This window comes from Pholcus phalangioides, unplaced genomic scaffold (genome assembly GCF_987345545.1).
Source record: "Pholcus phalangioides strain wild (caught in Gottingen) unplaced genomic scaffold, Ppha-v1.0 ptg000002l_1, whole genome shotgun sequence".
Taxonomy (NCBI): Eukaryota; Metazoa; Arthropoda; class Arachnida; order Araneae; family Pholcidae; genus Pholcus; species Pholcus phalangioides.
In genome coordinates, this window is record NW_028301595.1 from 4,746,587 (window position 1) to 4,771,400 (window position 24,814).

At 37.5% G+C, this 24,814-nt stretch overlaps 1 protein-coding gene, 1 long non-coding RNA gene and 1 other non-coding gene across 3 annotated transcripts; 2 read left to right on the forward strand and 1 right to left on the reverse strand.

Annotated features, from left to right (window-relative positions):
* LOC149089112 (uncharacterized) lies at nt 1–7,196 on the reverse strand. Its single transcript, XR_016193342.1, has 3 exons — nt 7,038–7,196; nt 3,846–4,024; nt 1–193 (listed from the first exon to the last, which is right to left on the reverse strand). It is a non-coding gene; the product is annotated as an uncharacterized LOC149089112 (long non-coding RNA).
* TRNAS-GGA (transfer RNA serine (anticodon GGA)) lies at nt 6,689–6,762 on the forward strand. The gene has a single exon. It is a non-coding gene; the product is annotated as a tRNA-Ser (tRNA).
* A 1,200-nt stretch (nt 7,197–8,396) lies between the features above and the next one.
* Nucleotides 8,397–23,321, forward strand: LOC149089114 (uncharacterized). Its single transcript, XM_089237258.1, has 2 exons — nt 8,397–8,953; nt 14,210–23,321. The coding sequence occupies exons 1-2, from the start codon at nt 8,726–8,728 to the stop codon at nt 15,023–15,025; spliced, it is 1,044 nt and encodes a 347-aa protein (XP_089093384.1). The 5' UTR covers nt 8,397–8,725; the 3' UTR covers nt 15,026–23,321.
* The last annotated feature ends 1,493 nt before the right edge of the window (nt 23,322–24,814 follow it).

Genomic DNA, 24,814 nt, shown 5'->3' on the forward strand with positions numbered 1-24,814 from the left:
TCGAGGGAAAAAACGACATTTTATTTCTGTTTAAATATATACTAAAAAAATTATACACAATCTAAGTCTGCATCATCAATGCGATCGAATCACCAGCATATTTCAACACAGCAGATAGACCAGACTACTTCAGCTATTCCTCGCTTGGGAGTTTCGGTGTAAGATTGAAAAAGAAGAGACCAGACTGTTTAGCCTACAGAAGGAAAAAAAAAATTAGCAGCTGAATAGAAGGGGGATAAATCATTAACACATAATTATCAATCCCAACAGAGCAAAATCATGAGTATATGCTCTCGGGTCTACTTCGGGAAGAATCAAATACAGCAAAGTGTAATCGTTTCAATTCTTTTCCATCCATGAATATTATAGTTCAATAAACACCCTCTGTTGCGGACACTGGATATTTCTTTTGTAGAAGAGAAGTGACCATTAATCAAGGATTTGAAATGCATACTTTTATTATAGGAGGGGGCCCATTTAAATAGTATGTCAGCATCGAGGGGGGGGGGGTTCAGATTTGCTGACTTTTGATGATGGGGGGTTGAATGATTACTATGTTATCAACCACCCTTTATAAAAGTATGAAATATTCATAATTAAATCTTTACTAGGAATGCTAGAATGAGTCAACAAGAAAACCATCTGTCGTTTGTTGGTACCTAAACTAATATTCCTATAGATAAGTCCTCTATATGCCATCCCCGTCTTACTTATGAGGGGGGGGGGGGGTATTGGCTAAACTGTTTTGTGTCCACTCCACATGTCGTCCTTAAGTGATTTGTTGGACTCCCATACATTAGCGAATACATGCTCTTCGAACGAGGTGGGGGCAGTTCATAATAGAGGGTATTAGTGATTGAGGGGGATTGTCTACTTTTGCCTTCCACCTATGCCTAGAACACAATTTTTCTGTGAATGGGGTAATCATCACCCCCCCCCCCTCCCACTTCTGTACCACCTATGCTCCTACATGATGTAGACAAGATAACAGGGGCTGTGATGATTTACAGAACAAGAAAAGAAACGATTGCTCCTGAAAACAATTTTAGACAATTAACAACCGAAGAATATTCTCCTAGATTTGAAAATTGGAGAATAATCGAGAATGTTAATTTTTCTCTTTTAAATAATTTAAATTTTTCTACTAATTTTGTTTATATTGTGAAATATAAATCAGTTCTCATTGCCTGAAACATTTACAACAAAATAATTTTTGGTATAATCACCCCCCAATGACAACTTTTAGTTTGAGAATATTCTTCAATCATGATGAGGTTTTTGAAAGTTTGGTTATAAATATTTTAGAAATCTTTAGATTAAAACCTTAAAAAATTATTTTACAATTTGATAAATTTTCAGAAATAAGTTCACAACACAAAAGAAATTAAACCAAAGTTGATTGATAAAGGAAGCTATTCCTATATAATCACCTTCATTCTAAGATACAGAACTGTTTTCTTTTTGAATGCACACACTTAAATTCTGTATCGCTCTCATTTCTTTGGAAGTTATGCAATTCAGCTTTATTAGTTTAATTTTCTTGCTTTCAAATTTTAATATTGTGGTCTACACTATTCCCATCTTCTTAACAGGAAGAGAGACGGGGACAGAGAATATTCTTGAGAATAATTCTCTCAAAGGACTATTATAAATTACTAGAGAATGTTCTTATCAAAAATAATAATTCTCAAGTTATTTATCGAGATTATTTATTATAATACATATTACATATATTCTTGATAATACTCTTTCTTGTAAGATTTTGGTAACTGAAGAATATTCTCATTGAGGGTAATATTCTCTGGAAGGACTATTTTATTAACAACTTCAGAATAATTCTTATTTTCTATAAGAATATTCCTCAGTAATTTATGAAAGTAGTCCTTCCAGAGAATATTGTTAAGGATATATTATATATAACTATATTATAAATAACAAGGGAATATTCTCATTAAGAATATTCTCGAATATTCTCCTTGAGAATTTTCCATCTCTACTGGTGTATTTATCTACTATTCCTCTGGAAAAATTTGACCATGCATGGTGTGAGCCAACCTTGTGCACGAAAAAAATTGGTAATCATTGGCTAGTTGAGACCAGAAACAACCACAATAAGAGAAGGCAGGCTTTCATGGCCGGAGTTTATAATGAAGTTCATATCTTTCGGGCTATCATGCTGCGTTCCAGGCTTCTCTGAAGCAGGCGTTTTGTCCAATACTGCGGTAGACATCTTCAGGTAGACTTATCTCCTCACTTGTCGAAAACTGCACCAAAGATGTCCACCACAGTAGTGGACAGAATGCCTGCTTCAAAGAAGCCCGGAACCAAGAATAACAGCCCGAAAGAGAAAGGAATAAATTCAAATTACTTAAAATGCTGTTTTTAAATAATTGTCTTTTTTTGCCATTACCTGATTAACATCTCTGAAATTTAAAGAAAACATGATGAAGAACGAGAGCTCAATGCTCGGTACTTCACACCAACTAGCAATGGCAATCTATGCCATTCCATTAATTAATAAACTTAAAACACAAACTAAAAACATATAGTGTGTTTGAGCCTATAATCATGTGAAAAATGATACCCCATGCATACACAGCCGAGTTCACTACAACAGTGTAAGGCGGTGGTGATTCGGCTTGTGCATGAATGATCTTTGGAGAGAGCACAAAAAGCTTGCGGGGGGGGGGGGGGGGTGTCACAATGACGTCCTTAAGAAATTGAGTTATCAGCATTTAACTGCTTTACGATGAAAGGACGTAATATTGCATCCAAATGCCAGTGGAATGAGTTCAAACAAGTTCACTCTGTTTTCTGTCCTCTCTCCTGATCATTCCGAGGAGCTTTGTTGCAACCTTATAATTTATTTTTTCCTTTTGCTTTTTTTGTACACCCTGAAACTGATTTTTCTCCTTCATATATGATGTATCTTTCTCATAAGATTGAAAGAGAACAGGTAGGGTGAGGATGAAAAGAAATCCAACTTTGTACCTACATTATCATCACTTCATCTTTTATACTGTCTTACTCTTTTATATATTTGTTTTTTTCTTCCCTTTTCCTAACGAGCGGGTAGGCCCTAGGTTAGGACAAAATTACTATATTTATTGAGGATTCGTCAAATATAGAGCATCCAAATTTCTTGCCAATTGCAAAGGCGCTAAATAGCATTGAAACTAACAGAAATTGATTATAACAGCACATAAAGGTATTTTTTTTCAATATTTTAAAAAAAACTATATTTTTCATCAAAAAAACAATATTTTTAATTGTCTTGGGAGAGGGACAAGCTCCCTATGCCCTTCCCGCACATGTCTCTGTTCCCAATATGCGGTTGGAGATACGGGGCAGAGCTGACAAAATTTTGTAGACAAGGGGGTCAAAAATAGCCAAAAATATGCTGACCCCCCCCTCCCAAGGAAATTAATATTTGGCTGTAGAGAAGGGTAATGTTAAGGGGGGGGGGGGGTTACTAAACACTTAGGGGTCATTCAAGTATTACATCAGCATCGTGGGGAGAAGGGGTTTTGGATTTGCTGACTTTTGATGATGGGGGGGGGGGGGTTTGAAGGTTGCTTACATCAACCACCCCTTTTTGATATGAAATATTCTAAGCTGCTGACAAAATTTTGCTGACGGGGGGGGGGGGTCAAAAATGGCTGAAAATCTGCTTACGTAATACTTGAATGGCCCCTTAACAACATGTAAGTGGATCCAATATAAACTGAAATTTCCCTCTAGAAGGGTGGTGTGTTAGTAGATGGCCTTCTAAGGATTATTGACAAGTGGTGTTTGCAAATTGTGTGGTAATTTGATACGGTTCAGCACAAAACTTGTGTACTTACAATGAGTACGGTGGTCCCGAAGAAAGCAATACCAAAGCCAAGAATCAGATTATAACTGAACTGTTTTTTCTTGAAACCTTCCTCCCAACTTCCAGATGGCACCGGACAATCATCGAGAGTAGCTGGCTTGTATTTGTCAGGAACATAACTAGAAGACGACCTCGTCTTCGGAGTGCTACCTACAATGTCCCACGAAATAAAATTTGTCAAATTAAATAAAATCTAAATCCACATTGAAAAAATATACGTACTCATTCACACATTCAATGGCGTGGGGGGGGGGAGGATAGAGCAACAAAAATGAAGAAAGAATAAGCAAGAGCACGGTTCACTTTACCATGAAAAGAAATTGTTCGAAATGTCTCAGGATTCTGCCTCCCCTCTACTACGTTTTATCTTTTCCCTCAGAAATACGACTTGTTTCATTCTGTTCGTTCCCCACTACAAATGTGAATGCGACTCATTATGATAACTCTAAAATAAATACCTGAATATACAGCATGTCCTGTAAGTGCAAATATGGCCTTTATTTCATCAACCATCCGTCTCAGAAAGATATGGTTATTGTTTGAAAATACTCAAAAGGCATTCAAAAATTACCCTATACCTGTTTTGAGAGTGAAAATACAGTGCCACAAAATAGAAAAATCTAAATTTTATACGTTCCTCTCCCTCCTCTAACTTCCAATCAGGAAGTCGTTGCCCTGTATTTCCTCAGGCCAACAGAAAAATTCCAAGTTTGCAAGTACAATATTCACAGAGATATATGAATTCAAAAATCGGAGAAATGTTATGAAAGAACAGCAAAAACTGATGGACAATGCTCCTTGTCCTTTCCAAACTTCTCTCCAATTTTTGAATTTGAATATCTCAGCAAATATTGTGCTTTAAAAACTTTAATTTCTTTTCCGTCTGACTCAGGAGAGACAGCAACAACTTTCTAATTGGAAGTTAGAGGACAGGAGGATGACCGTATAAGAATTTAGATTTTGTTACCTACTGTATTTTCACTCTCACAACTGGTAAAGGGTATTGTTTTTAAAACGTCTTTGAGCATTTTTTGAAATTGGAACTATACTTCAACGGCAGACGATTAATTAGAAAGGCTGCATTGTGAACCCCACTGTATAGCAATACTGTCTATAACAATAAGACTAGCCTATAATATTTTCTTTGGTCCCAGCGGAATTCCTATATATTGGAACACAGCTATAGTATAATCCCTTTTATCTAAACATTTTTTTTTTTTCGGTGATTTCCTTTCTTGCCTATAGGCAATGGTCAACCATTTTCTTCTGTTAAGAGTTTCTTCGGGCTATGTTCACTTCCATTTTTCCCTATTGGATATCGTCTGAAGATGACGTCACCTACTTCCCAGAGGTTGCTAGTAATAATAGGCTTTTTTAATAGGCGAGCGGTATTTGAGTTAAATGAGCTGTTAGCATTTGAGAGCTTATTTTTCGTTTGTGTTCACTAACACATTGTATCGTGGGTGTACCATTTTTCCCAGTATGTTACATTCAGTTGTCTTGTTGGAATGTCTCATTTAGGATTTTTCTCTCAGGTCGTACATCTATATTTCCATTTTTAATTTTCTACATACTAGCTGTTGTAGTTTCAATCCTGCTTTGATATAGCTGTTCCTTCCTATTTAATAGGAAACAGCACAAATGCTCAAATTGTGTATAATGATTACCTGTCTATAACAATATTTTCTAGGTCCCTTGAGTATCATTATAGACAGGTATGACGTACATCTTTGGAACCAATATAGCTCTTTTGGTAGCTGTGCGCCCACAGCTTTGATTTGAAAATGTATCGCTGGTCACTTAAATAATGCCTTCCATGGGTCACTCACGTCATCTGTAAATGTGCTGTGGGCCATTTAAAGAATTTTGTAATCTTTCATGGGTTACGCTAATGGTTCGGTAATCTGTCACGGGTGACAACTGAATAATTCTCGCTTTTCAATTTGTTACGAAATTTTGAAATAGCAGCACGAGAAAATTTAAAATAATATACTATGCACGGCTACTTTTCAACCAAACAATACTTGTAAGAGCATCAATTTAACTCATCTTTACAGAATTAGGCTTGAGGCTAAGGACCACAGTAGGCCTGCAGGCCACGCATTGAGCATGTATGATTTAGGTCTTATTATTCCCAACATGACAATGCATCCATGTTTACATGCCCATACACAAAGGTAGAACTTGCCGGGTTTACATACACAGGCCACAACTGGGAGGACAGGAGGGTCTGGTGCCCCGGGCACTGTACCAGAGGGGAAGAGCCAATTTCACCATTCAAACACCTCTATCACATTACAAACGGGTGCCACAATGCCTGCCTGCCCCGGCATCTAGCTGCGGCCGTGTGTATGCACCATCCTATCTTATATTAATTGCTGGAAGCACAATTTACTGAGATTAGATTTCAAGAAAACAGTTATTTTCTGAATATTATGCTGAGGTGAACTCTGAAAGAAAAGTTATCACGTCTCCGCCGGGACTCGAACCCAGGCCCTCTTGCATACCGGGCAAGCATGCTACCATCTACACCACTGGAGACATGAGAGACTGCCTTCCTTATTTCACACACTGTGGTGTGAGGCACTGAGTCCCAGCGGAGACGTGATGACTTTTCTTTCCGAGTTCACCTCAGCATAATATTTGTAAAATAACTTTCCTTGATATCTCGGGCTGAGAAAAAGCCATCTATCTCTCAAAACCGTCCCGCCCGGTAGGGGGGGGGGGTGGCGATTTCCTGAAGTTGAGAGGCTACTGATGCGTCTACTTCAGCGCGTCACGCCACAGTGCGTGAAATAAGGAAGGCAGGGTCATGTCTCCAGTGGTGTAGATGGTAGCATGCTTGCCCGGAATGCAAGAGGACCTGGGTTCGAGTCCCGGCGGAGACGTGATAACTTTTCTTTCAGAGTTCACCTCAGCATAATATTCGGAAAATAACTGTTCCCTTGATATTTCGGGGTGAGGAAATGCCATCTATCTCTCTGAGATTAGATTGTTGAAATCCTTTAAACATGTCAAGTATTGACATCAAGGGACATTTATTTTAGGATATTTAAAAAGAAAATAAACACAAGCCGTCACCATGTGCAGTTACAAATTGTGTCACCTTACATGGATTTCCACAATAAAGGAAAAAAAAACCACGTGTGCGAAAATAACTCACGCATTAGCGAGGAGACTCCACCACGTGCATTCAATATAATTCGACTAGCGAGCATTTTTTGGCCGAATATTAGGAATTGAACAGTGACCCTGAGATACCTTTGGGAATATCGGTCGGCAATGGATTCACATTCAATCACCCACAGCAGTTAGAACACGAACTGCTCAACGATGTTCCTCGTATTTTAGTGAAAGTTATCGCAAATACTTGTTATAAAATCATGCGTTGACCATACATCCTGGAATAACAGAAAACTATTTAATTTTCTTCTTGACTCGACTTACGTTGCATGCATAGAAGAGAAAAAAAAAATCTTTTTTTTTTCCCAAATGATTTAGTTTACGATTACATTCATGTGCAAGAGACTGCATAGAAACAGCAATGTTGCTGCCATCTATCAAATAAAACACAACTGCTATAACTCCAAATTACAAATACAAATACAACGCCACAACAGGCAAATTGCCCAACGAGGTTGCTGACTTAAGAACATCATGGATCCCCGAGCCATTTTTTATAGGCCCTACCTACTGCTGCTACACCACGCATGCACCCCGCCCCCCAACGAATCGGTACATGTGGGAATGTGCGTGTACGTGTAGTGAAACCTGACGTGAAGTTTTTGTTTTTTCTGTAATGCTTGTTATGTGCAGTGCTGCCATCTGCCACCAGTTTTTCTAACTATGAGTGAAGTGTTATGATTGAATGATTTATCGTTGTAGGACTGTTGCTCTCTGTGGCGAGACTTTTTAACGGGGAGATCGGCTCGCATTTGCGCCTTGAAGCTGGGAACCACAGAAAACCAACTTCAGCCGACCACCACTGTGGGGTTCGAACCGGGATCCTCGCATCGCGAGTCCGTCACTATAATTAGTTAACGGTTTTTGAACAATGTATGTAGATAGCAGCAGAGGTTTCATAGAAACTCTTATTTTTGATTTGTTTAAGTTCATATGCAAAAGACTGATTTTGAATCATAACTTAGCTGTCATCTATCAAATAAAAAACGTAACTGCTATCATACTTAAATCAAGATTGATGATTTGCCACCGATGTGTGTAGATGGCAACAGGTATTCCATCTGCAGTATCCCATACTTTTCTCAAGACAATATGGTCAATTATGTTACTTCAGGATGTAACCAATACCATTTTTTTTCTTTCGTCAGTAAAAAACAAGCTAAGGAAAAAGTTGAAATGATTGAAATATATTACAAAGTAATTCTCTCAAAAAATATAATAAAATGTGTGTATAATAATAAAATTAATGAAACTTCTTTCTCCCCCCCCCCTCATCAAAACATCTTAAAGTTAAGATCAATTCGAACCGGTAGAGTTTCTGCAGCAATGAGAGGGTTAGTGACAACAATAAACAAACAACGTCCATCAATTTATTTATTACCAGCATTGGATGAAGAGATAAAAATCGTATTTGTGGATGGTGGTGATGCCAATCTCTCTCTCTCAAATTGCTCAAAAATCGCGATAGATATATTATCGCTGATTGAACTTTTTAGTTGTTCGGCTATTGAATGTGAAGGATGATCAATTGCTGATCGCTTACCGAGTATACATCGTAATTAAATTGCTTGTTTGTGTGTATACCGAGTGCATAATAAACCACCAGCCAAGATTTATTCCCAATTCAAGTTTTCATTCCTGTCGGATCAGTTTCACCCGGTATTCAACATGACACAGACTAGTCCCCGCAACCGCTGCAGCAGCAAGCTGCTGTTGCACGTCATAGACTGCTTGGCACTGTTGTTGATAATCGTACTGCAGGGCAGTATACTGGACTATTACCTCATACTCCACAACGGTGGAAGTGCGGCTTGGTACTTCTGGTTCCTAGCTGATTTTCTCATCTTGATAGCCTTCATGGCCGCTGCTGTCATATCCTATAGGCACTACAAGAAGGTTGGTACCTACGGGCGTTTATTTTTTAGGACGTCGTGCATTTATTCGATGCACGGCTGTTAATGGCTTGTCGTATCCTTTAAAGACAAAGTACACTTGTTGTATCCTTTAAATACAAAGTACACTTGTTATATCCTTTAAATACAAAGTACACTTGTTGTATCCTTTAAATACAAAGTACACTTGTTGTATCCTTTAAATACAAAGTACACTTGTTGTATCCTTTAAATACAAAGTACACTTGTTGTATCCTTTAAATACAAAGTACACTTGTTGTATCCTTTAAATACAAAGTACACTGTGCATTTATTCGATGCACGGCTGTTAATGGCTTGTCGTATCCTTTAAAGACAAAATACTTGGCATGTCCCTTATATCAAAGCTGTTCCGTTGTGTCATTTAAAGAAAAATCATGCTGTGCATTTATTCCATGTATGACTGTTAATAGCTGGTCATATCCTTTAGAGACTAAGTATGTGAAGACGAAGCACGCTGTGCATTTATATGATGTACGCTGTTAATAGCTTGTCGTATCTTTTAAAAACGAAGTATAGCATGCATTGATTCAATGTGCAGCTGTTAATAGTTTATTGTATCTTTTAAAGACAAAGTACGCTGTGCATTTATTTGATGTGCAGCTGTGTTAATAGCTTGTCGTATTCATTGATGATGAAATATATTGTGCATTTTTATTCAATGCACGGCTGTTAATAGCTTGTTGTATCGTTTAAAGGGGAAGTATGCTGTGCATTTATTCAATGTACAGCTGTTAATAGCTTCTCTTATCCTTTAAAGATGAAATATGCTGTGCATTTATTCGATGTACAGCTGTTGGTAGCTTGTAATATTTCTTAAGTATGTTTATTCCGTCTTTCATGTACACATAGCTACTAGTATTAAGTATAATGAAATCTCAATATAACTTGACTCTGCAGACAAAGAAAAAAATATTGTAGGGGGATTTATCATAATTCAGAGTATCAATTTAGCTAGGTTTCACTATATGTTGAACTGCATTATTGTTTGTTTGTGGGGGTTCATGCCAACTCAAAAATGGTCTATAGTGCATTTATTTTACATCCAAATAATAATTTCCATATTCTGCTCATGTAAAAAAATAATAACTTTGAGACATGCACAACAAGCCTTCATTTGTCTTTGCCAGAAAAGTAGCACATCCCAGAACATATATGAGTCACATGTGTAGAGATTCTGTTCCTAGAATTGCGTAAGAGTGGCTACAAACGTAACTGCAATCTTGACAAGCATGCATAACTCTCTTTCCGCCACAACTCAGTTATGGGCTTCAAATCACACAAATGATGACACATAACATCAAAGATATAATATATTAAGATTTTTAATAAAAGAAATGAATATCGAACATTGTTCACATTGAGCTCAGGTCTTTGCTCGGCAAAAAACATCAACAGTAATCCCTGTTGCCACCCATCGCCAGCAAAACTATTAGTAGTTGTTATTCTTACACAGTACAGGCATTCTTACACAAGTGCTACTGTAGTTTGTACACTGAAGAAATTTACGATAAATTCACGAAGAACAGTTTGACAGAAGTGAGTGAGAGAGTGCTTGAATAAGCGAATGGGCCAGTCAGTGAGACAATGAGTAAATTAATGAGCAAGTGAGGGGGTGGATGGGTAGGTGAGTTAATGAGAGACCTAGTTACTGGGTAGGTGATCTGGTGAGAGAAAGTGAGCGGCATAATGAGGGAGCATCGATGAGTGCAAGCTAACTAGACCGTTCAATGCACTCCCCTGATTCCCATTTTTATCCTTCAAGTGATTCAACAGTAAAAGGAAATAACCCAAAGTCAATGTTTCACAACAAGATATTTATTCAACACTTTTAATAACCTTTACGGCTACATAATTTCCGTAGTATAATACTTTGCAAGTGTTAACAAATTTTTAATAACTTTTAAAAAAATTAGATGTCACAAATAAATTCACTTGTTAATTATTGTGTTTATCTGTTAGAAAGTCAGTTGTGACGGTTGTCGCACATCTAGAAGAATTCCTCCACCGTCCATATGAATGTCAATGCAATTGTTGACCACTCAATGTCATATCAAAACCACCAACGGGCGTCTTCTGGAGAAGGAATGCCCGAACCTGGCAAGGCCAAGTCGATGAGACTCGTCTGAATCGATCTGATTATGTGACATAGGAGAGCCAAAGTGTTGTTGACCACTGGATGTCATATTCAAGCACACCGATGGATGCTATATGGAGGGAGATTAGCATCAGTACCAGACAGAGGGTCTTCTGGATTGGTCCTACTAGTTGGTGTAGTAGAGGATATCATCAGTTCCATTAGCACTATGGGATTTAGTCTTCAAACATTTCCACGTCATCTTTCATTGAAGGCTATCGTTAAAACTCACAGTAGATTAGTTGCAACTCAACATAAAACCGAATTCCAGACCTGCCGAGACATGAACACAACTTTTCTTAGTTGAACATTTTCGGGATAAAGTTTTCAGCCAAAGTTCAAATGAAAATTTACTACATATCAATCGATATGAAAATGCATTAAAGCACAACTGTAGTGCTACAGTACTTACAAAGTAATGGGATGTAAAGAAATGCAATCGTCCAACAAATTCGATCTGTACTTATACACATCATAAGCAAAACAATCTTGGAACACGGGAAACACTTCTTCTCAAGAAGAAAAATAACACGTCATGTAACATACGTTTCCATACAATTTGCATTCACTTTCACAAATATTATTGTAAACTGTAAAACCATTTGGCAACATGCCAGATGTACCGGCCAGGTTCACCCAACATTACCAGCAAAGATCATCATAAAAAAAGAACAAGGGGAGTTATTTACCAACGGATGTCTGCGGCCACCTGCCAGCAAACAAGGTATTTATGCATACAATATCAGACTTATAAAAACACAATACCCCCAATGAGACTTTAGGTGATATTTCCGCCGGGAGGAGAGAGAACCTATTTTAAAGAATTACAAACTAAAAGAAATCATTAACGAGAGTTTAATTTTGATGGGACATCAGCAGCCCAACCTGCAATCTCATCCTCGTCTAATGACTGGAAGACTCCAGCCGAGAGACTAAGTAGACAAACTAACCCATACTGGAACGCTATCGAGACCTTTGGTGGTTTCCAGTAGCTGAGAGGTCCCTGGGTCTAAAAGGTGAGAATTCTCTCTTAACATTAAGGATTCATAATAAAAACATAAACCAGGGGCTGTTATGCCACATGTTCTACAGTCATTTTTAATTTTGCATCCAGCAAGTTGGACTGAATTTAGCAGTCGCTCTTAACTTTTTAGTTCCCTCGCCATGGGCCCCACATGGGCATAGCTGACAGGACTCTAGCCTCGGAGTCTGGGACAATTCTCATCTTTTTTTACTTTTTCAGGCTATAAATTAACTATAGAAGGGCCCGTGAAAAGTTTCACCCGGCAAGGGCTGTAAAAGAACCCCGCCTAGGGGTCCTACTACAGAATGTGGGGGCCATGTCCCTCGCAATGTAATGTTTGCAACTACATTACCCTAGCTCATTTGCTCATTCACTCTCCCACTTGATCACTTGCTCATTTGCTTATTCCCCTCATTCACTTGTTTATGATCATTCACACACTCAGTTGCTCACTCACTCACTGAATTACTTAATTGCTCATTCACTCACCGAATTGCTTAATTGCTCATTCACTCACTCTCTGACTTGCTCAGTTACTCACTCATTTTCTTACTCACTGATTCACTCTTTCTCTCACTTGCCCATTCACTCACGCATTTGATCACGTGCTCACTCAGTCATAAGGTGCCAAACTGTTTTCGGTGAACTCTCCAGCCTATCAAAGAAACAGATATTTTCTGGATTTTATGCAGAGGTGAACTCGGGGGAAAAAAGTCATCTGGTCTCCACCAGGACTCAAAGCCAGGGGGCATTGGGTTGCAAACCCCTTGCATTTTGGGCTACCACCTACACCACTGGAGACATGACCCTGCCTTCCTTATTTCATGCGCTGTGGCATGAGCCACTGAAGTAGATTCATTAGTAGCCTCTCTCAACTTCAGTAAATGGTTCCCAAGTGGGACAATGGAGATAGCCCTGAAGCTGTTTTATTGATGGCAGCGCCCTCTAACAGGACTTTGAGCTGTGGCCATGGTAGTCTTTATTTCCCAGCCTATGTTTGAGCATGATCAAAATTTGTTCAATCTTCAAGCCGCTTGTACAATCGGAATGGTTATGCAAAATTATCGTGCAGATGCTCGCGCATGCTTGTACAAAAAGATTGAGCATGTATGCTTGTCAAGCTTGCAGTTATGTGTGAACTTCACAGACCTTTCCGTGTTTAATTTCAATCTGCTTGATGTATTTTCTACATTTCAAAATTTTTTATTTAAATTTTTTTTTAATTTTTTATAACTGTGAGCAATATCAATTTCCAAGACGTACAGGGTGATTAATTATAGTTCCGAGTAGTTTTTCTCATAAGCTGCTTATCCGAATGCAGCCAAATTTTTAGGATATCTCGCAAGAGAGAGATTTATGAAACAAAAAAAGTTTAATTTTTGACCACCAGGTGAAAAAGTGGCGCTTTATTATTGTATTTTACATTTTTCCATGGTCCGTATATCGTATATACAAAGTTTCCATGGAATATGTCCTCCAGAACAGAAGATGTATAGATAGGTTGGAGTATTGTCAGTATACTGACCCATGCTACATTGGTCTGAGCAGTGTCAGTATATGCTGAAACTAATCAGACCTATGTAGCACCTGTTCTAGTAGATTTATTCCATTGAAACTTGTGGTACGAAACACGGGAAAATAAAATACAATAGTAAAGTGCTATTTTTTCACCTGGTGGTTGAAAATTGAACTTTTTTTTGTTTCATAAATCTCCCATCACAAGATATCTTAAAAATTTGGCTGTATTTGGATAAGCAGTTTCTGAGAAAAACTACTCTGGAACTTTAATTATAATCAGGGCTGCAACTAGATACTTTGTCACCCAGGGCAAGCCGGTGTTTTGGCTCCCCTTGCCATGTAGAAGCAGTTAAAGGGTGAATTCTGCACCCTTTCTGGTCCAGTGCCCGGGGCACCTGATCTACCTACTCCCCCTAGTTGCACCCCCAATTGTAATCACCCTGTACTTTGTGATATCAACATTTGCTTTTGTGCATTAGTTGTTTAGTTTTTGTGCACTAGCATTGTTAATCTAATTATTTTTTTCTGCTCACAATTTACAGATGAGATTGAGGAAAGCCGAAGAATCAGATACCGCTAGTCTGACACCAGTTTCCAAATTTGGAAGTCTTCCTCTAGTCTACGTAGTTTGGAGTTTTTACGCGATGCTTCTGTCGGCAAAAGTCATCCTTTTATTCAAGTTGGAAATAGCTCAGAGTCTAGATTCTGGTTCAGCTTTCGGGCCGCAGCTCTTGAAAGTGATCATTGCCTCATCGGCCGTAGTGTTCCTTCTTCTGGTCGAGACCCACAATGATGCTGAACCTCATTCAGATCACCAGGCATATATTTACTTCCTGATAACGTCCACAATGTTCGAAATCTTTGACAGCGTCACGTTCCTGGGTATACTTTTCCCAAACGAATCGAAGCTTGTGCTCACATTCAGTTTGGAAAACACTATCTTGGGGTTTTCCTGCATCAATTTCATCCTCCCTACCCTCGCCTTGTACAAGCTGAGTAAATCAGAATTCGGCAAACAAGCTAGATCCTTGGGATTGCAGCTGCTGTACAAGATCTTGCATCTCACCCTTGTCAACATCCCGTACTTCTGCATACGGGTGTATTTATGGACTCTGTATGACCATGATGTCACCCTATTCTTGCTCAAGAATATTTTGGCCATCTTGATGGTGCTGAGAACAGCCTATCCCGATTTCACCCTCTGGTGGCAAGCGGTGCAGGAGAAACGTCGTAAGGATTCCAATTGGTTGAAAAATGCCACCGAGCTCAGTGCTGTTTATGAGATTACCGATACTAACATCGATGAGAAAAGTCTAGATGACGAAGGTGCCAAAGTGCCGATGACCACGCAGCTATGAGCATCCCCCCTTTTTTCATTTGGTTAGAGACGATCTAAACCGTTTATTATTATGCGATGTGATTTGATGGTTAAATGTAAAAACGGTAGATATAAACTATGTTTCTCATAATGCTCATCTCTTTTTGTCGAGTTGCATGGGGGAAGTTTAGAACTCTGGCGAGCTTGATGGTATTGGACATTTGCTGTCAAACAATTTTGTGTAAATTGATGTTTTTTTCTCTCTTTCTGTGGGTATGTACGGTGCAGTACTAATGCAGTATTTATATTTTTAGCTCTTGACAAATGAATGGGATGATAGCTGAATGTGTGGCGCTCGCTGCATGGCCATTGATTCCATTGCTCTGTACTAGGAAAAGTTTTTCCCGTCTGCACGTCATATCGATTCCCCCCCCCCCCCCCAAGCGTGTTCTTTTAACTTCTGGTCACTTATTTATGTAATATAGATGATAATGCAATTCGATAGTGTAATAACGTGCAAGGCTAGACAGATTCCAGGTGCTGGGTCACCTTGACAATTTTAAAAAATCAGCGTCTGTGCCTGTAAATTTTCTATGTGTATAGTAATGACTAAATTTGAGTCTGAGGATGACGCTGTAAAGTTTTAGAATTTGTGTTACCGTTTCCATCGATTTTCAAAAACTCAATGCCAACAATTATTATACTATGAATATTGTATGTATGATATACTACTCGCTTACATACTCATTCACTCACTAACTCCTCGACTCATTTGCTTACTGGCACAGGATGTTTCAAGAAAGCCATCGCCAAAATGAAGGAGCGATTCAGGCATGTGATAATGGTCTGGAATCTCATAGGATCATGGGTGTGTAAACGCCATCCAGAAGCAGCAGACGTTATTAAAAATGATACATTATACAAGGATGATGAAGAAACTTTCTACAATAATTGGAACAATACTACTACAGTAGATGCTCCAAGTTTTTGCCAGACGTACTGACACACACATTACGTTGACGCTGCATGGATTGTATGCTTGCTACTATACATCCACCTCGTACACATTCCTCTGCAGAATTTAAAATGAATAAGTATATGCCAGAATGTGTGTTCTGAGCGTAAGTGTGGTCCCATAACAAATTTGTTGTCAGAATTGTGACCGCATGCTTGCTGCAGGGTGTACGTGCTTGCATAAGTTTGGGATTGCTTTAAATGCGTGTGGTGCAATGACACCCTGTAGCTCCTCTGGATGGCATTTGCACGTATATGTTTCTCTGTGATTTTGGATTGTGGTATGTCTGAGTTGCCCTTTCATTTTGGTGATGTTTTTCTGAAACACCCTGTATACTCGCTCACTGACTCGCTCCTAGACTCATTCACTCTCTCCCTATGTCACTTTGTCAATGAATTTTCATGTCTGTGAATTGCATTGTGGTGAATTTTTCTTTTGGTGAACTGCGTGGCAGTGAATTGTTGGAGGGCCTGAGTGGCGTGGTGGTGAGATGCTCATCTACCACCGTGAAGGTTGCTGTCACAGTCCCGGATTCGAACCCGAGGGAGGATATTGATAAGATATCTTCCCTAACAAACTGAGATGACAGCACCTTCATTTCCAACCATCTCATTAATGGCAGTAAATTTCAATGTAGCGATATGGCCAGAGTTGGTGAAGTTGTGAATTGTTGGAGAATTGTAAATTCCTCAGAGGAATGTGTATGTTCGTTTTAGTAGAGTAGTAGTAGTGTGAATTGTTGGAGATGAATTTCATGCTCACAGTTTCGTCCAGCATTGGAAAAAATCGCCACGTCCTGGAAAAAGCCTTTAAAAATATTATTTTGGCCATCCTTCTCAAAAAGGGAAAAAAGTTTGGCTTGACACCAAATTTTTTTCCCTGACTTATCAATCCCTGCAATATAGTAAATTTATGCAGCGCTTGTTTTCGAGATAGAAGTGATGCTGGATTTTTATCAGGCTGAAACTGCCAAAGTTATGAGTGTATCTAATAACTTTGCCGATTTTTTTTCCTTCTTTTTATTTTCCATTTGCAGTAGGATCCTCTTTCCAGAAGCGTATCAAGCCATTATCTCATTGGAATCACCATAATGTATAGTCAGTATTGTCACAACCCCACCTCCTTCCCCGGACACCGAATAAGAATGATTGCATGTTCAGGTTGACTTAATAATGAATCCGGATTATAGCTACACAGTCAGTGACCTTCAAATTGCTCCTGTCATGAATATATGACAAGAATATAGTAGAGGGCTTGACAAAGTGAAAAAAACATTTAGGGTCCAACCAAATTTCATGGGAGCCAAGAATGGTATTTTGGTCAAGAAAATCAGTTTTGAGTAATATTTTTTTTTCAACTTTTTGGAACTTAATACAGTCAATGCTCTTTATAACAACCATACATTATTGTGACCGTTCCATTATAAAGATTAGTACGATAAGTCCCAATTTTTTTTTCCTATTCATCCCACATTATTTCTCATCCAATATAACAAACTATAAAGACCATTCGATCCAATACTATGTCCAAAGTCAGCTCTGTCCCCGCCTCAGAAATGTACAAAATATATGTTTTTTGTTTGCCAAAATTGTGTTTGACGTTGATGCGTGCATGTTTTTGATATTTCAATTTTATTATTTTCTAACCTGGTGCGTTTTCACTGCAGCAGCTTACATATACATAATGAATGTGATTTTTTGTTCTGCAATGAATGGCGACTGCAACTTCTTCCCATGTTGAAAGAGGTAATGTAATGGAATCAAAATAAAAAAAAAAATTGTTATCCTTAGACTCTAATTTAACAATCACACATAAATAATTTTTAAGTGCCAATACCGATTTTCTAGTCGTCATGGCTTCTGGGATTTGTCAAGCCCTGTCACGGTACACGACTGCATCACTTTTCAGGGATTTATTTCTTACAGGGGGTGGGTCAAATACAAGAGGGGAAATATTTTCCTTGCTCATGTGTGCAAAGGTGTATTTCTAAATATTTACGCAGTTTAATGGTTAAAAACTGACATTATATGCATGGTGGCATCGAAAGTGATTGATGTTCTGAAACTGAGTTCTGACTGTATATGGATACAATGGAACCTCTCACATCGGGTACTCACTGTTAATGGATACTTTTTTTGACAGGATTCAACGCATTTTACTATCCATTAACGGAAAAAAATTTTTAGTCCCTCAGGTATCCATTATCAAGAGGTTCTGCTGTAACTATTTTAGCATTAAGATCTGAAAAAAAAAACCATGTTGTTGCTTTTAAGAGTACTTGGACAAGGGTATTTCAGTATTTTTTTTCTTTTGTGTAGATTTTTTTAAACTGTGGTCAGTTTTATTTCGAAGCAAGATGCTTTCGAACGTTCATAAATGTTTGTTTCCACGGGGAGTGAAGGAATTGTATTTCTGTGATAAACGTTCTCGAAAAGCCTAACAATTTTTTTTATTTATTGATACGATATTGCTTGGCCGAGGCTGAAACAATAGAATGTGGTGGTGAAATTCGACAGAGGGGATGGTTGATATTTCAAATAAAATCGGAAACTGCTGTACAATCAATAATGTTTTATGGAAGGTTGTTCCAATCGATTATTGTTCGAGGAAAGAAACTAAATTTTAAACGGTCTGTAGATACAAAGATGGGTTTCAATTTTTGGGAATGGTCAAGTCTGTATATATTGGAAAGGTGTGAAGCTTTAATTGTATAGAATATGGGAAGTACGAAAAAGGCCATGTATGTTAATCAAGATATGTCTACGGATAGTAAGTGGTTGGATATTGAGTTGCTGCTTAACCCTTCCAGCGGCAATTCAGAGATACCTCCTCGAACTTGGTCTGCTTTATTTTGGCAATACTGAAATATCTCGGGTTCTTCTTAAAACTCTCTCATATCGGCAACCCCAATCACCATTGTAAGAAGAATATTTTTATCAAGGAAACATTGGCACTTCGAGATTGCAAAGGCTGAGGGATTTTTAGGAGTTTTCTATAAAGATAAGAAAATAGGAAAAATGCTAAAAAATTGGCACCTACGTAAATGATTAATCCGACACCCCATAAACATAATTTCATGATTCTAAGGAATTTGGTGGATAGCATTGTTCCAACCACCTCAATGTACGGGGTGGTTGTACTTGAATCCTACTCAGATCATTGTAGAACCCATTCTGGTGGACATTTCGTCGGAACTGAAAAAAAAAGAAGTTATTGACGGTTTGGAAAAATAATCAGAACTTTGGATTATACCAAGTAAAATTTAAAGAGAATGGGAATTTTTTCAACCTGCTATATATATATATATTGCACTGAAAAATACATATTCAATTAATGCATTTATATTTATTCATTGTAAAGTATTGTTAGTAATAGAAATATTTTGTACGCTATTTTCTAACACCTATTCAAAAGGTTTAATGCTTGCAAGTATAGTTAGTTTTTTGTTTTTGTCATACTCTACTAGTTAAAATCTCTTAACCCCTTGAACTGAAATGATGAGTCCAGCTTGCCATGCAATTGTATGTCTGAGCAGTGCTGCCCGAAAATAAATTGCAGTTCAAGGGGTTAATAATGCCACAAAATATTTCTTTGTACCTCTACTTCTTGGACACCCTCTGTAACTTGGGCAGATTTCAACGAAATTGTAGGTGTCCAACTTGGACTGGTTTTACTGTACATGTAAGAGCAAACAAGAACATATAGGGTGAGGGTGAAAAGCAAAATCTACTGTTATCTAGTTATCTATTATACTGGTTTTTTTTTTTCCTTTTTAATTTTTTCTCCCTTCTATTTTTTTCTTTCCCCTTGTGTGCAGTTAGGTTAGGACATGATTATCAGATCTATCACTGATTCGTCAAATAGAGATCATCCAAATTTGTTGCCAAAAGCTTGTATGTAAAGGCGGTTAAGCTAAATGTGTTCAGATTTGAGATTTTCACAGATTTTTGAGTGAAAAATTTCAACGTTTTCTTTTTTATTAAAATGTAGAGAATGTTTTTCTTCTTTCAGAATAGCTTTGAAAACATTAGAATGATTGTCTAAGTTTCTTATATTCTTAAATCGTATCGATTTCTAGCCTAGTTTTGAATGATTGATGTGTTGTAATCTATGTGCTTGATGTGTTATGAATTCAATGTCTTGGATGATAAAGTTCCTTTCACTTGTAATTTGAGCCACGCATGAACAAAATCTGCTGTTTCCTTCAATTTCCTTCCGATTCTTAGTGTATGCTTTGTGCTACAAGACTTGAGTTTGTTTCTCATATTCACAAAATATTGTCATCGTTCTACTCTTAGCTGAATGTATAATGTGTGATCAAACTAATGAATATTCTATTTTCTAGGAAATTTTGTACATAGGTGTTATACAATATAGCATTGATTGTCAGTGTGATAAAAAATATATATATATATATTTGTGTAGTTTTTCACGTCTTTCATGTTCAACTATTTCAGCCATAATTTCCTCTCAAGTATCTCATTTTGAATTCTTACTTTGATGCTTTTCGTCTGTGTATTGTAACTTGTATTTTATGATATATTACAATGTATAATATGAAAATACTTCCAGAGTAATGTATGGATAATATTTAGTTAAACCCCATTAACCCAAATGAAACATTTCCAAAATCTTATTTAACACTTCATACTATAACTAATCATATCCAGAACATTGAAGGTGTGTTTTAGCTCACACAGTGATATATTTAGGGGGAACTAAGTGGGCTTTAGCCTGGGGTAAAAGCAAATTTGAGGAATGAGCAGTTGAGAAAATTAGAATAGAATGGAAGAATAACAAAACTATAAATCAGCTCCTTTCTGGAAATCAAGGAACTGGGTCAGTAAGGGACCAGAAGAGTGTGCAAGCATATGGGTGACCAAAGAATGAGGAACCAGTGAACGACCAGAAGAGTGACCTAGGGAGCAGGAGACTGCCATTGTGTAACTGAAAATGTGATCTAGAGACAGAGGCACAGTGAGGGTGGGGGGCTAAGCAGGCTATAGCTGATGGCAAATTTGAGCAATGAGTGAGCAAGAAACTTAGCTAAGAATGAGAGAGGCTGCAAATCTATAGCCTACAGGCAGTAAAATTATAAATCCGCCTCAAAGCTCACACCAAGGCAGGAAAAACTACCTATGAGCCCAACTAACTTGTGTGCACAGTGTAAAATTTTCTACTGTGCAGTCATGTGGGCATTGTTCTGGCCTTTCATCATGAGGATCTAGGTTTGAACTCTATTGGCGGCACAGTAGTGGTTGAATGAAGTTGGTTTTACAATTTTGAGGCGTGAATACCAGCCAGTCTTCTATTCGAAAAAAGTCTCTCCGCAGAGAGCAGATAGACATTCAGCACAACACTTAAATAACATGAAAAGTCACAAATTTACTATTTTCACTTCAAAATATGAAAGACAGATGGCAGCACCAGCAAGAACACAACTCTGACAACATAAATTTATTAGGGATCACACATGTAACTCAGAACATTCATATTTCGGCATATATTGATTCGTTAGAAATTCCACAGAGAGAATAGGTACAAGTTCCATGTATGGTTAAGTAGTAGTAATAGCGTAAAATTAAAAGATATTCAATTTCTGACCTTTCCTTTAAGTTCTTCATCATACACAAAGTTTCTCATCTTTGCCTTCTGTCAGTTTTTTTTCATAGTGCTCTTTTTTAGTGTTTCGTAAAACTTACCTTTAAATTTAAAAAAAATTAAGTTATTTTCTATTCAAACCTATTGAAAATTACATTTTGGCTAATGAATGTGATTCTAGAACTAATTATCTTCCATAGTGAAAGCATCACTGTATATTAAATTTTCAACCCACACAGAACTAAAATAGTCCACAATCTATGTATTAGAGGTTTTTCAAACTGTAGAGGTTGCCCCATGGAGAGCGTGGGAACTTCCGAATTTTTGAAGGTATTCGGCAATATTTCCCCCCCCCCCCAAGCATTATCTTGATAGAAAGAGAGAGGTGCATGGAGATTTTGGAAGCTAAAGGCAACGGCAAAAAGTTTGAAAACCCATGCACTATATCAGGGGTCTTCAATGCATGCCCCCGGAGTTTTTTGTCGTGGCCCACTGGTTATTTTTAGAAAATGGTTGAAAACATTGAGAAATGATTAATTCTGGAATTAATAAAAGAAATAATTTTGGAATTTCTGAAATTCTATGAAAGAAATAATTTCTGAAATTCTAGAATTCACGAAAGAAATAATTTCTGAATTTCTGAAAAATAATTCTAGAATATACATGAAAGAAAAGGTGATAATAGAATATTAGAATACATGAAAGAAATAATTGATGATAATGAGAAATTGATAAAAATTCTGAATTACCAAAAGAAAAATTTTTTAAACAAATTCCAGAATTAGTTATAACTCGTATAAATCTCAATGAGAGAAATAATTTTGTAATTTCTGATAGAAATTATTTCACAATTAATAAACAAATAATTTCATAATTGTTGAAAGAAATGATTTCAAGATGTATTCAGAAGGAAAATAATTTCTCTCAGAATTACCGAAATTAATAATTCCGGAATCATTTAAAGTGATATCAGATTAAAATTAAAATTTCAGAATTAATTAATTTAATCGAACTTTTTCAGAATAAGTGAAGAAAGTTACTTCAGAACTAATCAGAATTGATAATAAAAGAAATAATTTTAGAACAAATAAGTCTTCAATTATTTTTGTCCCTGTTCAACTCTGGGTCCCTTCTATGAAGATGTCATAAATTACATGAGCGCAGGTGTCATATTAGTGACATTTAGCATTACTAAATTCTGGTGGCCCGCAGGCTTTGTGAGAGGTTTCAATTTGGCCTGCCATGTCTGAAGCGCTAAAGATCCCCACATTATATGATAATTTCATAAGGATGGTTTTTCCTTGCAAACGACTAGATATAAATTTTCGAGACAATAACAATGAAGCATGTATGTAATAGAAATCCTGTATAAAATAGCGCTGCCATGCTGTGCAATATTTTGTTTCAATGTTGTGAACGTTCACTGAATACTTTCAATTACTTCTTACTTTAATCTCAAACTGCTTTGTCACATTCATGCTTCTTTTGATCGTTCAAAAAACAACAACATAGAAAAGTTATGTTTAAAAAACTGTACCATCTACTATGTGAATAGTAGAAATATGTGCATTTGCCGCATGAGTCTTGCCAATGTATGTGAACATACTTTTTATTTTTTACTGTGGCTTGTGATAAGGTCATTATTTTTAACTGCTTGCAATTCGCTAGTAATGGAATCTCTTTACGTCTAGTGATTTTTTTAAAATCTGTTTGTTGCCTGTGTGTTTTCGTGATTGAATTTTGCTTCATTTATTGAGTCATTTTTTTCCAGTATTATTATAGCTAAAAAAACTGCATGTTATATATACTTTTGATTTCTTGCAATAGATGTGGCAGCTCAGGTTTTAAGATAATACAATAACAGTGCAGCAAAGAAGAAAAATGTCTAGAAAAAGTTTGTATTAATTCCATTCATGCAAAGCTCTTTATGATTTAACAATATTCAATACGAATTATGGATGAGATGTACTTAAATTTGATAAAATGTGAATATAGTGTTAATTTTTTTTTATATAAAATTAAAATAAGCTTAAGATGGTGATTGTCAAAGTGTGTGTTACAGCTCCTGGGGGAGCATTGTGCCGAGCCAAGGATATTGATCTGCTCCTATATGGTGATTAGTAGAAATTAACTTTTCTTATTTACACGCTACTTGCGCAAGAGAGCCTGCCATGGATGACATGAATAAGCAGAACAGTGGGCCGCTGGTAAGCGATTGCCAAAACAAGAGTCTCAAGCGGTAAATGGTCTATAGATAAGGGAGCCGCAAACATGGCTCTCGCATCCTGGAACAGGACCCCTAGGCTGGGATCTTTTATGGTGAATTTATAGTGTAAAAAAACAAAAAATGATGGTAACTGTCCCCGACCTGGAGCCCTACCCTTGTGGGAGCCATGGTCGCAGGTATATGATCACTGAGATGAGAGAACCATAGGTTCGAACAAAAGAACCACGCCAGCTTCAAATTAATGCAGTGATTTCCAAACAACGTGTCGTAAAATCTTCAGGTGGGTTTGTTCCAGCATAGAAGGGGAATATGTCTGTGTCAAAAAGTTTATATTATTCAAGGGCTTTTTCAACTAATTTCCAGTAATACAAATACAACGCCACAACAGGCAAATTGCCCAACGAGGTGGCTGACTTAAGAACATCATGGATCCCAGAGCCATTTTTTGGAGGCCCTACCTACTACTGCTACACCACACATGCACCCCGCCCACACACCCCCCCCCCCGCGGAACCCCCAACGAATCGGTACATGCGGGAGTGTACGTGTAGTGAAACCTGACGTGAAGTTTTTTTTGTTTTTCCGGAATGCTTGTTATGTGTAGTGCTGCCATCTGCCACCAGTTTTTCTAACTATGAGTGAAGTGTTATGATTGAATGAAATACGGCATATACTGTGGTCTGATATATGCCGGATTAGCGAGAGTCTTAATCAGGGCAGTGATTCCTAATTGGACTGCTGTAGCCTTTGAAGATGCTCCTGAAATACCTCAGTGGTGGGAGTGTAGCCCAGGTCCATAAGCTATTCGTCTAAAGTACCAAAGGATGTTTAGAGGTGTTGCAATTTCCCGGTTCATCCTTGTCAGAAACTTTCCTGACACGGGTACAACAGACACATTGACATGACCACAGAAAAAGATTGCTACCTTAGGGAGTCCCACATCGAGGAGTTAGCGTACCAAACTAACGGTGAGTATAAAAAAAAGA

Excerpts from the sequence above, each read along its gene's own strand:
- LOC149089114 (XM_089237258.1), top strand. The coding sequence starts at position 8,726 with ATGACACAGACTAGTCCCCGCAACCGCTGCAGCAGCAAGCTGCTGTTG. Across the intron at positions 8,954-14,209 it reads CCTATAGGCACTACAAGAAG|ATGAGATTGAGGAAAGCCGA; the intron begins GTTGGTACCTAC and ends CACAATTTACAG.